General features: G+C 40.7%; 1 protein-coding gene across 1 annotated transcript in view; it reads right to left on the bottom strand.

Moving 5' to 3' along the window:
• The window catches only part of LOC136886717 (uncharacterized), a 420809-nt gene that overhangs the window by 306881 nt on the left and 95227 nt on the right, over positions 1-18701 (bottom strand). Inside the window, exons 5-6 of the mRNA XM_067159522.2 lie at positions 16464-16562; positions 15913-16056 (exon numbers count right to left, since the gene is read on the bottom strand). Coding sequence (XP_067015623.2) covers positions 15913-16056; positions 16464-16562 — 243 coding nt within the window. The remainder of the gene's footprint in view (positions 1-15912; positions 16057-16463; positions 16563-18701) is intronic.

Here is an 18701-nt window from a genome sequence, read left to right as displayed (position 1 = left end):
CAAACCAGCGTAACGGTGGAAGTGTTTTTGGTAGTCATCTGAACGTACAGCGCAGCACCATATGCCCTTTCGGAAGCATCACAAAACACGTGATCGTTAAATTTAGATATACCAATCCATCTTGGAATGTGGATGGAAGACAAATACGGCAGGTTAGATGTCCAAGCTTGCCACCTCTGGCTTAGGACAGTTGGGAGGATTTCATTCCATTGCAGTCCCTTGCACCAAGTGTCTTGGAAGAGGATCTTTCCGGTGATCAGGACGGGGGAAAACAGCCCTAGAGGGTCGTAAATTCTGGCAGTAACTTGCAGAAGGTGGCGTTTAGTTGCTGGCTGGTCAAGTAGTACGGCGGTCATATCATCTGGAGTTGCGAAGAGGTAGTCAGATTCCGTATTCCAATTAACACCAAGGACTCGTGTTTCCGATTTCACCTCTCGACCTTCTGCTCTCCAGATGGCTCTCAGTGGCTCTGAATTTGTAAACCATTTCGGCAACAGAAGTTTGATGTGTCGAAGTAGGCCTGTGAGTTCATAATAGACGACGGCGGCCAAGTTATCATTATCGACGCTTCCTGCGAAGTCGTCCATAAAGGTACAACCATCCAGGAGTGCTGCTGCAGTGGGATATTTCTCCTGGTGCAGTGTAACCAGTTCTCGTAGAGTACCGGACAGAAGGAAGGGGCTGCAGGTAAATCCAAACGGTAATCGAGTGAAGCGATATGTTATGACGTCTCTGGTGATCTGGTACGTGCCATCACTGGTGGTTTGGACTCGGTACCACAGAAATCTTGTGAGATCTCTGTCGTTTTCATTTAGGGATAGCTGTAGAAAGGCTTGACTTCCATCGCAGACAATGGCACTTGGACGCATTCGAAAATGGAGCAACGTCGCTAGAATTTCAGGCAGCAGATTTGGTCCCATCTCTAGGGCATCATTTAATGCTGGTTGGCCTCGTTCATGAGAAGAGGCATCGAACACGATCCTCCATTTTATGCCCTCTCTCTTTTGCTTCTTCACAGCGTGATGTGGTAGGTAAAAGACATTTCCGGGAGTCTCATACGTCGGAGCTATTTCCACTTGTCCCTTCTCTATGTAGTCCCACATATGCGTGTGGTACATAGTTTGGAAGTCCGCATCTTGATCCATTCGTTTCTCAAGGCTCTGAAATCTTTTCTCAGCTGTTGACCGGTTATCAGACAAGACGATGTCCTTTTTTCTTGGAAGTGATACAACTCTTCTTCCGTCTAGGATCCGGTGTGTCTCGTGAAAATTTTGAAGGATAGCGGCATCCGTATCGTTCAGTGTCCTGTCTTGTGTATCGTGAATCCCAATTGTTTCCAGATCCCAGAATCTTCGCATGGTTTCTGCAGATATCTCACTATTAGAGGCTGAGACGTGGTGCGTCGTAACCTGATTTACTGAAGCTCCAGACCGGTTTCCCGTTAGTACCCAGCCGAAGATTGTAGGTAGCAGTACAAGGGAAGGCGTGATTGACATCGGTTGTTCCAGTTTTACAATTTTCCAATAATGGTCCGCGCCGATTAGTATTTCAATAGGTGGTTCTTCGTTGTTAATTTGCGGGTCTGCGAGTGTCAGGTTCCGGAAATCCTGGGGGATACTTGGGTGAGAGGAATAGGTATTCTGGCTTTCGAAGGCCATGAGTGTTACGGTTGTCTTCGTTGAAAATCCAATCATGTCAAACTGGATAAGTCGGCGTGGCTTGGTAATGCTCGATGTCGCTTCGAAGGCTGTCACTACAAGTTCTCGACTACCAGTCACGCATAGTTCCGCTTCCGGCGTCTAACAGACATCTTGTTAGTTTAGATATTCCCGTCGGTCCTATGATCCAAACACGAGCAGTTTGAAGAAAGGAAAAATTTTATGTGGTAACTTCTATTTTACTGACAGACGTGGGTTGAGAGTTCGCGTTACAGATTGATACGTGATGAAGTTGCTTACATTTTGCGCATGAAACATTCCCTTTCTTGTAGCACTGGCGGACGCTGTGGCCCCTATTTAGGCAGAGGAAACATCTTTTGGAAAGTTTTAGCTTGTCTATTCTGTCCTGAAGGTTAGCGATTTCTTTACATCCTTGCGCCCAGTGGCCTCTACTTTCGCAAAAGGCACAAAAGGGGGTTACTGTCGTCTTTCTTTTCGTCTTAGATTTTTCTGCTCCCGTAGTAACTTGAAGAGTAGCCGCTGTTGGTGTATAGGGTGATGGAGGTGGTGTGCTAAATTCTCCTCGTATCTTCTGAGATTTTAGTGCTGCTTCTACCTCTTCATTTAGGAATGCCATTAATGTCATCAAATGATCTTCTGCGATATTTTCGCGTTTGGCGTGGATCAACCAACGTCTACAGATCTCAGCTGGAAATGCTCTTAGGATTTTTGGCGCCAGCACGCGACCATACAGGTTTACATCTTCCCCTAGGGCCTTGAGGGCTTGAACTCTTCGGTGGCATTCCACGTATGTCATATTTAGTTCTTCAGGGGTCTCCGAGAATGCGGGCTTTAAATTCTCCAGGAAGTCGAGGTGGGCCTGGATTATTCTGTTCTTGTCTCCGTAGCGTGCTACCAGTATTGTCTTTGTTTGTTCGTAGGTATCTGCGCGCACTGCAATGCCATCTACGAGTCGCTTTGGCTCCCCTTCGAGATACCCTCGCAGGAACACGTGCTTGTTTATGTCGGATACTGATGGGTTCTTGTCGACCGAGGACTGAAACTGCTCCCAGAACGTAGACCAAGTCTCTATGTCACCGGAGAACGGTTCGAGCCTGATCGTTGGTAATTTTACTCCTTGAATATTCGTGGGATGAACGTCCGAACAGGGTGTAGAGGACACGCTAATTTGTTCTTTCTTATTTCCGAGAAGGCTATTAGCCTTCTGAATAGCGCGCTTTGAGGTATCTATATATTCTTCACAAGTGCATGCGTCTGCTTCATAATCTTCATCTTGTAACAGGTCATGTATAGAGTCATCTAAGGCTATTAACCGTTGCAATGTATCTTGAAGACGATCATGGATGTGCTGAATCTCACTGTGGTCTGTAGAGTCATTACTGCCTTTTAAAAATGTGATGAAGCGTGTAGCATTATTACGCTGAGTTGTTCTCTTCCGTTTAAGCTTCTTAGCTGCTGTTCATTGTCAGTCATTGTGAATGGATTGCCGGTCAAGTAGAAGTGAGGTAATTTATTGCTCTTCCAAGTAGGTATGCGACTGAGGGGTGGGGTGGGTCAGTTCTGATGTGATGTAGTATGTCGAAGACGTAAAGATGGCGCAGTATGCAGTGTTCTGATTCTAGTAGGTGCTGACAGATGGCAGCACTAGTCACGTACTTAATCGTGGAAACACCTAGAAGGCGGCAGATGGCGTTTCTATAGCTATTCAAAATGGCTACTCGTGCACAATGAGAAAATCATGCGTGCATGCTCACAGTAATTTCGACTCAATCCATGCAGTAGTTGCGAATTCCTTTGCTAGCATGCTCTGTTAAGCAAACGATTCTTAATATATTTCACAGAATGAATAAATATTATACTTATCAAGCGTGTATCAGGTATTACTGGCTGGCGTCTCGTGTTGTGAAGTCCCGTGTCTTATTTAATGTAATCTGCACTTCACTTCACTTCACTTCACTTCACTTCACTTCACTTCACTTTCCACTTCGTATCTTCGTCTAAGAATGTTCAAAGAACGTCGTCTTGTGATGCAGTGATACGTAATTTGAACCGTGAGCGAGTTTTCGGCACCAATATGTTGCGTTGTAACGTGCAAATGATAACTACCGTACATCTTTCTTACAACACTTTATTACTACAACATAAAAACAAAAGGGGAATCTACAAGCGTAAAACTCCACTTAGTTACTAGTCTGTCTGGTATGCATCATTTGCTTGTACATTCAAACCTCAACATGTGTCTTTACATTGTTTAATTTCATTGGTATGTGTGTTTTAATTTTGCTTTAGGCTGACGATAACCTAGTACTAGGTCGAAACTAGTCCCTAATCATTTATGTAATTTAAACTCTTTACATTTTGTATTGAAAAGGTGGACCCTAATAATACATTAATTTACTCTATTGTAATCACAGTTCAATACGGATCTATCATTATGAAACTTATTTCATTTAATTACTAACAAGCTTTACCAGAAACAAGTACGTGGGCCTAATACGTATTTTTTGAGATCTGTACTGAATTACGGAACACATGGGAATGTTGAAATATTAAAATCCTGGCCTTTTAGCAATATCCCTTTCCTGAGAAAATCAATATTTATGTGAATTTCAAGTAAACAAATTCCAAGCATGCTCGAGACTTTTCTCCTAATAAAATCCATCGCCCTTGGCCGGGATCAATCTCGCAAACCTTGGATCCAGCAGAGGATGTATTATTTGGAGATGTATTACTTGATTCTATACTAGTTTATAACGTAACCTAGTTTGTAGTATGTAGTGCAGAATGCATAATAATCTTCTTCCTATAGCATCAATATTTCTATTGCTGGTATGCTGGCAATAGTCAGGATGAAACATTCTTAACTATAATTTATTTTATTACTAGTTTACTAGCAAGCATGAAACACTTTTATTATTTTTCTGATCCCATAAATATTTATTGAAGTACAGTATATATGATAGTATGAATGGAGCACTGTACTGAGTGGCTCAGACGATTGAGGTGTTGGCCTTCTGAACCAAACTTGATAGGTTCGATCCTGGCTGAGTCCAGCGGTATTTGAAGGTGCTCAAATACATCAGCCTCGTGTTGGTAGAATTACTGGCACGTAAAAGAAATCATGCGGGACAAAATCCCGCCACCTCAGTGTCTCCGAAAACGGTCAAAAGTAGTTAGTGGGACATACAAACCGTATTATTATTAGGAATGGGGATGGTAAACCCTGGTGTCAACATAGCCTACTGCTATCCGAATAGCACTAAGGGCTCTACTCAGGGCTTAGTGTCGCCATCCGACGGACGAATCACTATCAACAGCATCAATGCCCAAGCTCCATATAAATACAGCAGAAAGGTTCGGGATTGAATCCAGGCTTTTAGCACGCAATCTAGCCATTATAAATTGTATACCACCACCTCTCCTACCATGCCGGCCGACATTCTGATGGTAAAAATATTTTCGACCACCTGGATTCGAACCGTCTAATTACGGTTTCGGACGAGGCTGATCTTCCGCTTTAATGATCACAGCCATCACACACCATACGGAGAACGGACGTATTACACCACTTATGTACGAATATTTTTATGCTTCACATTACAGTATTCATGCCATCAACAGTATTTTATATATTATTATAAGGAGACTGCAATTTAAGGTCTGTGGTCCCCGTTGTTAATGAGAAAAATGCCTGATGCATAATATCTTAAAGCAATCAGAATCATTGCTTCGAGCGAAATAGCATTATTTCATGCAGTTGACGTTTTAAATGAATCCATTGATACAAGACAATCCTTGCTGCTCGCTTATGAATTATAAATCCATAAAAAAAACTCCCTTACATCCGATTTTCCACATTTGTAAACTTTTGTTGGAATGCTGCTTCTTAACCTCAGTTGCACATCAGAATTATTTTCTATTTAGTCAAAGACTTCAATAAATTCTTCCATTTTTCTAATGCTAATATTACGTTCTAATTTTAGTACGTTTTCTATTTAAGTATTGCAGTACTGGTAGTCAAAACTAACCATTCTACTACAAAAATCACAGATACGTTAATAAAATGTCAAGAAGGCCGAATATAAACAGCAGTTTAAACCTACAATATAGAAGGTTTAATTTTTTAACAAGTTTAAACCAATGTGGGGAAAATGAATGTTAGTTTAAACTCAGACTTAAACCAGATTAAAATAAACCTAGTTTAAACTCTTTTGGAGAAAACGGGCCTTACTGTATACACTTACATGGCAGGGAGTATAAATGATTCTGTGTGGTTTGTATAACTCTCATGTTCTACTATTGTAAACTTCAGATGCTGAACCAGACAGGAAGATTTTGTCGATTCCTTCATTTGCCAGGGTAACAAAGTTCTCAACAAATGAACAAAGTTCACATATATACGATCTGGTTTGTTTGACAGAGGTCATCACAGCTGATTTTCTGGCATGCTGCCACCAAATAGGAACATGCAAAAGCACTTACACCATCAGGCATCTGTTTCAGCATGGCTTTAGTAACAAGGCCTAAGGGACGGAAGATGAAATCATCTTCCGTTAAAATTATCTTCTTTGCATCACTTCCTGCCTACAATGACAATGGTGAAGATTATAACAATATGAAGAGTGCAAGAAAAGTAAAACACCAAATAAAAACATACAAGTGAAAAATAAGTACAGAAAAGCCTTTCACAAGATTTGTGGTGAATTTGTAACGTATTGTTGATAACCAATGATCATTTTAGAATGGTACAGTACATTACATTAAAAGACATAAATATGCTACACAAATCAAATAACAAAATTGCATAATTTTTTAAAACTTAGAGTATGTATAGATTACTCTTGAATGTGGAAGTTCTAAAACCTTTGAACCAGATATCCAGGCATTCTTGAGAAAAGTGGCTTTGACAAATTCCAAGTCAAACTGTGGTAAGTATGAAAAACGTCAGGTAGGAAATGAAAGATTTTTGTACATAAAACACTTAAGTAATGTCATAAACAGCAATGTTCTTACATTACCATTTACAGCTCACAGTCGACTAATAAGATGCAGTTAGCAATTAAGGAAAATGAGAATTCATGTTATGACATGTTGGTGTTTAATTTTTGCTTTGATATGAAAAGTCATTTATACTGGGTATCCACTGTTAAAAAGTGATGGTATTCAGCAGAATACAGCACAGGCTGTAATGATCGTAGAAGTCTGAATTTTCATAGACATGCTAACTAAGCAATGCACTCGCGAAGTATGCCACAAAAGTTAATAGTTCCAAGTTTTGTAACCAGGCAAAAATATGGCTCTGTAAACAATGGTAGGGGTCGCAGAAAAAAGGCAGGAAAGATCAAACACATGATACCGGTGGTTCTAGGAGGTTTATTAGTATTTATGGTTACAAACACTGTTCAATATGCCCTCCAAACTCAACAACATGCTGCATTCGTAACACGGCATGGTCGACAGTTGCCCGCAGCATGTCAGGTGAAATCAAAGCGGCATGTCATCGTATGCTAGCCTTTGGATCAGGCAAAGACTGGACATGTCCCTAATAGACACGATCTTTCAAACATCCTCACTAGCAGATGTCACATGGATTTATGTCCGGAGACCTCGAAGGCCACGCATATGGAAAATGCCTACAAATAACACGGTCATTCCTGAAGGTTTCTCAAAGCAATTCTTTCACCTGGCAAACGATATGTGGTGTTGCCCCATCTTGCATGAAAATAATGGTGTGGTCACAGTTGTGTTCCTGCAAAGCTGGAATCACGTTTTGCATAAGGAGATGCCTACAACGTGCAGATGTCAATGTACACCTAACAAGCTCATGAGGGGTCATCTCCTCAAAGAAAAATGGACCAAGAATGAAGGAGCTTGAAAAACCACACCAAACAATCATGTAAGCTGAATGCAATGGTTGTTCCTGCACAACGTTTAGAAGAGGAGTCGAACCCCTTATGTGACAATTCTGCGCACTGACTGCACCCTCCAGAGTAAAATGCACCTCGTCAGTCCACAGAATATTCCCCGGCTACATGTTGTCCATTCCACGTGTGCCAGGCAAGTCCCGGAGTTGTGCAACATCTTGGGGTTTCAGTCAGAGAACAGTATGAAGTTTGTAGGGATACCAGTGTAAAATGCGCCACAAAATCTTGTGAACTGTTGACCGGGGTAGCGACAATTCATGTGACACAGCCCGGTGCTGCACGGTCTGCTACAGCAACTTCATCAACAACATCCATGGGGATGGGCTGCTGTCCTCTCCCTGGTGCGCCACTTAATTCACCTGTTTCCTCGAATTTCTTAGTCATTTTCTTCAGCCCATTACTTGTCATGGGACCTCTTCTCTGCTGTTTTTGTCGGTGATATTCCTGCAATGCAGCATTGCTATTACTGCCATTCTGATAAAACAACTTCACTAGTAGTGCACGATCTCTCTTCCTAATAAGCATTACGCTTCACAAGGAAAAGATTAACTTTCTCACGTTACAACGAAGATTCATTTCACAAACGGAATCAACATGAGTCACCAAGCAAGAACCAAGGAACTGACACAATGCAATTCTACTAGAAGAACATTTTGACATCTGGTACAGAATATTGCATGTTCTGACTGCTTACAATGCCTTATTTTTGTTTGGTGGCAAAACCTGGAACTAATAATTTTTGAGTAATAATTCGCGAGTGCATTGCTTAGTTAGCATATCTACAAAATTTCAGACTTCTACGATTATTACAGCCCGTGCTGTACCACGTTGAATACCATAACTTTAATTATGGACACCCGGTACCAAATTGCACAGATGTTTTTCATTACAAATGCTACCTCAGACTACAGGGGTAACACCAAACAAGGCACAAACAGAGTTAAAAGGGGAAGATAAGAGCAAACTACACAATATAAGAAATCACTACACACTCGGAACAGTAGCTGGCATTACGCGGATCTCCAACAAAACATGTATGTAAACATCAGTAGGGCCAACTAGTGAACAACAAACCGGGAAGATGAAAAGGGCTGGGAACCTACCAAAGGCATGGACACGGCTTAGATAGCGGATTCCGAAATAAATGGCCGTGATCCTTAGATTTGAAGAATATTAACAAATAATCTTACCTAGAATATATGTACAGTGAAAAATAGTGGGGGTGGGGAGGAACAATGCAGATAGTGATACTTGAACCAGTGATCCTTTAATTAGTACACTCAGGTGCTACCCACTGAGCCACACGCTCACTTGTCACTTCGTTAATGATCAGTTTGATATAAGGCACTAGAAATTTATCAGGGTCCAGATTGCCTGTATATCTGCCCAATGGCTTCGGGACATTCATGTTTTATGGGCTTCTTCACGTACTATTATGAAAAGAAATCTGTGACCTATCTACCGGAAGGTTCCCAGTTAGTATATGCTTACTGCTGGCTGCACAACCAGTGTTAACTCAGTCAGCACCTGAAGTCCAAACACAATTTCAAGAAAGATGTTAAAGTTCAACAAGTTCAAAGTACAACAATCCATGCTTTTTATAATAAATTTCAGGTTAAAAGAAGTTTTCAGCCTAGGAAACCGAAGACACACCAGTTTTCACAGAAGAAAAATTATATGGCACTTGGTCAATGTTAGGAAACCTCCTCCCAAACAATTCCTTAGGCATCTTCATTTCTTTAAAAGGTGCCAAAAATGTGTGGACAATGAGGACAGGTAATTTCAACATCTTAGTAATAAACTTCTTAAAATACTTCATGACATTCTGACAACAAAGGCTAGCAGAAGGCTACAATGCAAGCAGGAAGTAACACAGCCAGCGCAGCAGCGACAATGTGGGCGGACTAGTGACAAATAATAAAAATAAGGAGCCTCAGCGAATTGTTTTAGCTCGTGATAGGACGCTTCAAGCTGCCAGCAACTGAAAGATGTCTAAATAAAAAGTAAAGTGGAAATGTGAGTCAGTATTGAGACAATCAGTGATGGTCATTCCGGCAGTGAGAAGTAAGATGATTCTGATGATACGATGCGTGGCAGGTTATAAAGTGAAATGCGCTGTGATGGGCTGTGTTGGAGAGCAAGAGTTTGATACATCACGAGGGCTGTGTGTTTGACCATGTTTGTGAATACAAACTGTGTGAAGTGGAAAACTCAAATGCGAGTGAGATGTAAACAGCAGTTTAATTAATTTAGTCAATAGTAAAACATGCTACTGCTCTGAGGAGCCATATTACTTTTAAGGACTCCTATAACCTGCCACAACACTGCTGTATAATTGCATCACAGCCCCTGAACTCTGTTAATAAATGGCAACAACTGCCGCATTCACCATAAGAAAAATACTGTGCAACTGGTTCTTTGTTCAAATCCTCTGATTATACCATATAAATGAGGGTTTTTCATGCATTGTAGTTTAAAAATTTGAACTTGAACATGACAACTGCGTCCTTCATTTCTCATCCTCGTTAATAAATACCACATACACACTGTCACCCCCCTTACACATACAGTATGTAACAGGAATACCGTATTTGCTCCATATAACTTGCCACCACGTATATCTTGCACCCCCATTTTTAACATTTGAAATTGCAGGGGAAAAAATCCCTGCACATAACGCGCATTAATTTCCAACGTTGTCATAAAGACATACGGTACATACACGAAATAAAGTTTGGGTATTCTGTGGATGTGCCTACATTAACCCTTACCCCTCGTCAGTCGGATGAGGCCCTGTCACGAACGTGTGTTGCGACACGCGCCCTTTCATGTCTCGGTGCGGAGTGAACAGAGTCGAGCAAGTCTCGAATCTGCGATCTCAAAGACCAGAGATAGGGAGCATCAATCTTGAGTTTATATGATCATGTAAAAGTGGCAAGAAGTTATAGTGCTTCAAATGTTTGAGTGATAATTTTATAAAGTGGGAAAAAATTATAAGTGTTCAAAGCATAAGATTTTATACAAATTTTACTTGAGGCAAGCTCGTGCAACGTAAGTTAGTGCATGTGTAATGTTGTGAAATAGCTGACAACATGGCGTCAATGCAAACAGAAACGCAGTAAGTAGTTTTGAAAGTGTTTCTAGAAGCCAGTAGAAGGAAATATCACGTAGATTGTTGGCGTAGTAAGAAGCCAGTTGTTCTGAGTTAATTCCATGACACACCTCCCATCGGTTAGTGGGAGGAACACGTGAGCCAATCAGACTTAAAAACAAGAGACTTCTGGAGTAGAGGGAAAAGCTTCGAGAGGCTTCGAACGGAGCATATAGGGAGAGGTACTTCGACAGATCGGGGAGAATCTGCCTAACGAGTGTGCAGGCAATATGTACATCACAAAGAGGGAGAATCTAGGCAGCTGCCGTGAGAGCAGGGTGTATGACTGTAAACCATAGCAGTAAGCCACAGAAGAGTTATATGTGACTAGGCAAAGTCAGTCAAACATTGTGAAGGAAGCGCAAGGCGAGAAGAGACTACTGTTGATACAAATCAGCTATCAGTAGCGACGGGAATTAGGAGGTGCCAGTTTGAGTTCTGGGTTTGCATTTCTCTTTTAACTAAACACCGCACCGCACCAGGTGACAACGGTGTCTCGGGCGCAGAACAACAGTCAAGAAGAAGTCGGACGCAGATGGAAGAAGTAGTCTTCGAACAGAAGTTTCGCAAGGTTTGATATTACTGTATTGAAGAGTATGAATGAAGTGGATAGTCAAGGACTTTCAGAGAGATTATCTAACCAAGAGCTATAAATATACTTGTACAAAGATTTCAAGATTCTTAATTGTATATTTTGTAAATGTACAGTGTGTACCTATTTAAGATAATACAGGTGAAGGGAATTGTGAGTGAGTGGATAGTTGATCTTGTTATTTCTAAGATTAAGCTCCCTAAAAATCTGAACCCAGTCCCTAGCCTGCCGAATCCTTAGGAACACGACAGCCCGACATTACAATATTCCCTTTCTGGTCGCATGCCGGGCGAGGCCCAACATACATCGTATCGCCCACCGCTCGTCTGACGACTCTTAGCCGACAAAATACATGATACTATGCTGTACTGCCATCTTTTGGTTCAGCGTGGAACTTTGTAAAATCCAGATACTATTTGACAGTCAGCTGTGTCCAGTCCACCCATGCACGCAAAGGCTCGAACGATAGAAAACAAACATGGTCGCCATGTGCCCTCCTAGTCATATACAGTGTACTATTCAATGTTGTATGTCAGGTAATTCTACAAAACCGCAGTAATTTTGCACCTCTACTCCTTCCTTGCACCCTAAAGAATGTATCTAATAGAATTTGACGGCACCTACAAGTGAACTGGCGATGGTTGGCTTGTGTACCATAACCTAACATGTAGCTGATGCTGACAGTTGGTGCGATTATATAAATCAACAGATCCCGATTTCAAGAAACTACCATTTACAGCAGTTTCAGGCTACAAACCACCGCAAGATGTGAAACCAGAGACCGAATTAGAGTTTTTCAATTGCTTTTTACCGATAATCTGTTCAGTGAAATTACTAACAAAACCAATCAGTATGCAATAACGATAGTAATAATAATAATAACATAAAATAATGTGTCTAAAATTGCACATATTGCATTTATTTGCTCCAGTATAGCTTGCTGTAAATGTTTATAGCCTAAATTCCATCATTTAAGAGCAAGTGCTACCTCCAATATCGTGAAAGATGAATACAGGTCATATAAGACAGAAATTAACATTTAAAATACGAGTAGTAGAGACAACACAGAGAACTTTAATTCGAGGGGTAAGGGTTAAATATCGGAACTGTACCAATTGCTGTTACGGTACTTTCTTCATGACAGTACAAGAAGAAGCTGCATTTCTTTCTACCTGTAACCGGTTGAGGCAAGTTGTTGTAACAAAAATACCTCACAAACCCCCACCCCAAGGTCGCATTCCTAGCCAGTCAGTCCCACTCAGCCATCCCTCTCACTCCTCCATCTTTGTCAATATGCTGTCCGGCAGAGCTGATCACGTGAACTAGGCGTGTTTCCCTGTCCAGGTAGTCAAGTGAACATGGTCAGGCCGTCAGTTGAACTCGTGTGTGACTGGGTTATGCGGGCATGGGTTATGGTGCCTACAGACGTTATTGTGAGGAGTTTCTTAAAGACGGGCATCGCAAATGTGTTGGACGGAAGTCAGGATGATGCAGTATGGGATGGTGACGAGAATGATGCACGCGAGAATAGCTCGGAGACTGAAGGTAGTGACAATGAATAGGGTAAGTATGCCAGTTGTCTTGTTTCAATAGCCTTTTTCTTTTGGGAATACAATCTTTTGCACACAAATCCCCGCATATTTCACGCACCAAAAATGTTCACACTTATTTATTGTCAAAATAGTGCGAGTTATATGCAAGCAAATACGGTAATTACCATCCTTCAGAGAAGGTGTATTGTGTGATCAGCATAACCTTGAGTGCAGTCATTACCTCCATTTACTAGTCTTATTGCGTACTGCAATCCACCAGATTTTAATTAATACTAAATAATATTATTTAAATATTACTAAATAGTACTACAGCAAGTTTTGCTGATTTTTTGTGTGTGTTTTCTAATTTAATTCACAAATAACAGGAAATAATGAGATTCTAATGAAGTAAATGTAAGAATGAGACATACTAAGATTCTGTTTGGTAAACATTTAGGATTAAAAACAATTACTAACGTTTATGCATCAACTCTTAGTAATTACAAATCATCATGGCAGATACTATGCTCTTGAGACTTTGCCAAGAGTGAAAGCATTTAGTAAGAAACTTCAATACATACAAATCATAGTATTTACCATTGATTCTTAGTAAAAGCAATTACTACATTGCAAAGTTATAAAACTTTCTGTGTAGCAACACAAACAATTTGTCAGGTCTTGTATCTTACACATGTAAATGAATGTTAAACGAGTTAAGTATGAATAGAATAATACGCAGACCCAAATAAATGACAAGAGAACAGAAACTGAAGAACGTAACGCCAAGGCAACGAAAGGTGTTGAATGTCTTTAATCTGCAGATGTTGTGTGTCTTTAATCATCTGCAGAACACTACAAAAGATGGCTAGGATTCATCAGACCTTCCACTATTCTACTGTTTCTTGTTTTGGACCCATCAGAATAATTAGAACTAAAAAGTCATTTGATGATTTTATTATCAAAAAATTATATAACAAATTCTTTGCCTTTCTGTTTAGTCCAGTTCATCATGAAATACAATGTATGAAATCAATGGAAAGCTGGAATGAAATCATAGGAAAAGATGGAGGATCCTTTGATAAATATTTGTCTCATTCGACCTTCAAACTGTCCAGACCACCTAGTATTATACTGTGTATGGCAGAAGCGAGACTCTTCCTTTCTAATGGGTGTCACATAATGGGTGAGAGAAAGGGAAGAGAAACCCGTAGTTCCAAAATATGGTCAGGGTGGCATCATGCGCCAGTGCGAAACTGGAAGGACGTATTGATGGATTGCTACACATGAAATTGAAAATCCACAGCCTGTTTACAATCATTTGACTGGGTCAGGTATGGAATGAATGAAGCCCCCAAAAAGCGGCGCGGCGAGAATAGGAATTGTGCCAGCTGCAGAAGCCTGTCGCACTCCTCTGGGGCAATTATTAATGAATGACAGATGAAATGAAATGATATTGGGAGAGTGCTGCAGGAATGAAATATGACAGGGAAAACCAGAGAATCTGGAGAAAAACCTGTCCTGCCTCCGCTTTGTCCAGCACGAATCTCACATGGAGTGACCGGGATTTGAACCAAGGAATCCAGAGGTGAGAGGCCGGCATGCTGCTGTCTGAGCCACGAGGCTTGAATTGCTACAAGTTGGGCACAATGTATCGGTGGCATGTTGCTGCTTTCAGCAGTGCTCTGTGGAACATTCCCACACCCATAAACCAGGCTCCAGACGTCCACATAATACAGACACACGTCAAGATCAACGCATTGTACGAGCAGCAGTGGCCGAACGAACATCATCCAGGAACAAAATCCCGTCACACTTTGCACCTGCTATGTCACCAAGGACCACTGGGGACTGTCTACATGCAGCAGGATTACGATCACACATGCCTCTGGTCAGGCTACCGCTGACACCACGAAGCACGGCTACTCTGGTGTCAGAGTCTACTTAAGAGTGGAATGGCGTTCTGTTGTCTTCAGTGAAGAGAGTAGGTTCTGTCTGTACGCAAGTGATGGACGTACACGTGTACAGCGTAGACCTGGTGAGCGGCCTATTCCAGAGTGCATTCGCCCACGACACCAAGGTCCCACCGCAGGCTTCATGGTGTGTGGAGGGACCATCATCAGTTACAACTCACAGTTGGCGTTTCTGCAGGGTAACATAATCAGTGCCCACTACATTGCACAGGTGGTTGTCCCCGTGCTACTGCCATTTCTTCGACAGGAAGGTGATGTGCTTTATTCAGCAGGACAATACATGTCCACATATAGCTGCTGCGACACAACGTTCTCTACATGGTGAACAACAATAGCCCTGGCCAGAAAAATCACCAGATCTCTCGCCAATTGAACACCTATGGGCATGATGAAATGGGAACTTACGCGTTCTCCAGAGCTCAATACAAGCTATCGCAGGATGCCATTCAGCACCTTTATGATCATTTGCGTGAGCAAATACATGACTGCATTGCTGCCAGAGAGGGGTACACTAATGTATCGATGCGACTGTTTGGGCAACCTTTACTGTGACGTTTGTTTCATTTGGTCTGAATTTGTAATCATATACTCCTGCAATAATGAACTACCTGTCACATCGCTTGTCAATAAAATGACTTTGTCCTTATGGATGTTGTATGTTTTGTTTTTCCAGCAGTGTATTTTTCATTCAAGAGTAGGCAATTTAAATTACCTTTGTACAATTGTTTGCTATCTTTTCATAATTTTGATACATGTAATACTGTAAAATTGTTCCGATGCATACCACACAAACAGCTGTAATTCCATACACATTGCTAATTTGACACAGGTTTGGTTGATCTTTCTTCATATGAAACAAGTCTACTGCCTCCAACAATATTTATTAATTCACTGTGAAACACCCTGTATTTAAAAAACTGATTATTAGCAAAATAAAATCTTATATTGAAAAAACGTAACATCTCCTTCAGCTAAAAAATTATGTGTGATATGAATCTGCATATGCCACTAGCACAGACTGAATCAAACCCAAAAGAATGGAAATTATAATACAGAATACTTACATTTGAATTCTGTTGAGCACCAAGATGTCCTTCCAACATACTTCTGTCATCTTTCCAGGGATGTGCAGCGCGTGCCTTCTTTGACCTACCATTAGCATTTTGCTGCATTTTGATTGCTAGCCCTTCACTATCTGGTTCAACACGCTGAAAAACAAACATTCCATTAGGATTTCATATATTTTCTTAGAATTTGTTTTTATGTCACACTGACACAAGTAGGTCTTAATGGTGACAATGGGATAGGAAAGGGCTATGAATGGGAAGGAAGCGGCTGTGGTCTTAATTAAGGTACAGCTCCAGCATTTGCCTGGTATGAAAATGGGAAACCATGCAAAACCATCTTCAGGGCTGCCGACAGTGGGGTTCGAACCCACTATCTCCCAGATGCAAGCTCACAGTTGCGCGCCCCCTAATCACATGGTCAACTCGCCCAGCCATTAGGATTTTTCTTTCTTTAACAGTAGATTCACAGACAAGGCTGTCTATTTTATCATGTAAATTACAAATGACAACTAATAAGCTACAGGACATTTCAAAAAATTATTACATACCATGTATCTCCTGGGTCTTCCTCTTGCCCTCTTTGGGGTTTCCTGATTTTGCAATGCCCTTCTTGGTTTTGCCTGCTTCTGCTTCCTTGCATTATTAACCTAAAAAATAAGCAAACATCATAAATTATTTTTTCAACACTAATTCACAAGATACCTCTTAATCATGAACAGTGTTCTCCCTAGGCCCTTTTTAATGGGCGCACCGCCCTGCCATTTTTACAGACCGCCCAGCTAACAAATCCTAGTTACATAATATTAATACATATCTGAGTCATTGGATGCTCCAAATGAAAATGACAATACCGTAAAACTATGATAAATCTTGTTGTTAGCATAACTGTATTAGTCAACAGTTTATAAAGTTTGTTTATAATTTAGCCCGGCGAGATTGTGTTGACTTGCAGTTCAACAGATACTTGTAGTTGGACTAATTTGTTGTGAGTCAACCATGTGAGTTGGTCGAAATAATAATGGGACGTCACTCGCTACGTTGGTGTGATTTGGACGCGAAGAGGGTGATGATATTTGTTGCGTCAAATCGGACGTTTTGTAATTGAGTTGATATCTATAAAAAAAGATTGTTGAATAGTTGTTATTTTCTTCGTCCAAATGACAATTTTTAACGTTGATTGTGAAACTTATGTTGTTTAAGAATATTGTAGTGATTTGATAGTTGAATTGGGGCTGTTGAATTATGCTACAGTTCTTGTTAGGGGTTCTTTGGTGTTGTTGGACTGTTGACTTATTGTGTGAGCAATACACGCCAACGTCAAATAACGACATTGGCTCAGTAATTGGAATGCTTTTCCTTCCCATTTTATACTCAACATTGAACCTATTATATACTTTTTCTGCTAAGTATTAGCTTGTCAATTTCCTTCTACATCATCAAACATTGACTACAGCTTCAAGTCATCAATCATGTTACTTCTAATCAAATGACGCCTCCTTCTTTAAGTGAAACTATGCACGAATTTATCAATGTATTAGAGTTTTAATTATTTCAGAAACATTTTTATGATGAACTGTAAATTTTATCCTATGCACATCATTTTACAAAACATTTTAGAATAATCTTTAACCAGGTACCTGGTAAAAAAGTAAGGTATTGATACTGACTGAAGACGCCTCACAAGAAGAGGCGAAACATGTCTCATATTTCAACAATGTTTTAACTTGCATGTTAACATTCTGCATTGTATTGAATGGGTGCAAAATAATAAATATTTTCTTATATACATTACAGCATGGACAGTTCGGGACTCATTTGTTCAGTGAAGTTGGAGCATCTTTTTGGATTTGGTCCTCCAAAACACTCATTGCAGACTCAAGCAGGAAACTCCGAATGAGTCTAAACGGAGCAGGACCCATTTTCTGCAGGAGTTTGAGTGAGTCTACATGTCTTTTTTGCACAGCTCTATTAAGACCTGTAATTAAGCTGGAGGTTGACAATTTGAGATTTTTTTTTTACGTCGCACCAACACAGGTAGGTTTTATGGCGACAATGGAAAAGGAAAGGTGTAGCAGTGGAAAGTAAGTGGCTGTGGCCTTAATTAAGTACAGCCTTGCCAGGTGTGGAAATGGGAAACCATAGAAAACTATCTTCAGGGCTGCTGACAGTGGGGTTCAAACCCACTATCTCCCAAATGCAAGCTCACAGCTGCGTGACCTTAATCGCATGGCCACTTGCTCAGTAATTTGAGCTTCTTTGGTAATTCAATGCTCGATGTGATGCTTCTGTTGGGTTGGTGGCGGTTCTTCACAAAATATGGAATGCACGCCCATCATCACGTCCGAAGTGTTGTCAAACTTTAACGCTCCACAACACTCAAAACTATGCATTTCCGAACATGGGTCTCTCTTGAAATACTTGCCTCCCTTTTCAACACACTAAGCGTTATCAGTGTTGTTTTGAGTCACCTTATGCTGCGAGTTCTCTCACCAGTTTACATAGGTCTGTACAATATGTTCAACTGACAGGCTGCATTACAAGATATTAGAATCATTCCGTATTGACGGTTTTCACTTTACAATGGCGAAAAATGAGAGTATCCTCCTATTCAATACATCATATATTCCGTCATTAGACGGAGCAAACAAATTCAGACATGTTTCGGCTCGCTTGAGCCATCTTCAGTGAAAAAAATTAGGGGGGTTGGAATAATTTACATAATATAAGTTGAAAAAATGCTAAAAAACATAATGAAAGAGCAAATGAAAAAACAAACAAAAGAGAGC

The sequence above is a fragment of the Anabrus simplex genome, chromosome X (genome assembly GCF_040414725.1).
Source record: "Anabrus simplex isolate iqAnaSimp1 chromosome X, ASM4041472v1, whole genome shotgun sequence".
NCBI classification, from domain to species: Eukaryota; Metazoa; Arthropoda; class Insecta; order Orthoptera; family Tettigoniidae; genus Anabrus; species Anabrus simplex.
Note: the sequence above shows the minus strand (reverse complement) of the source record. Positions and strands in the feature narration are given on the sequence as shown.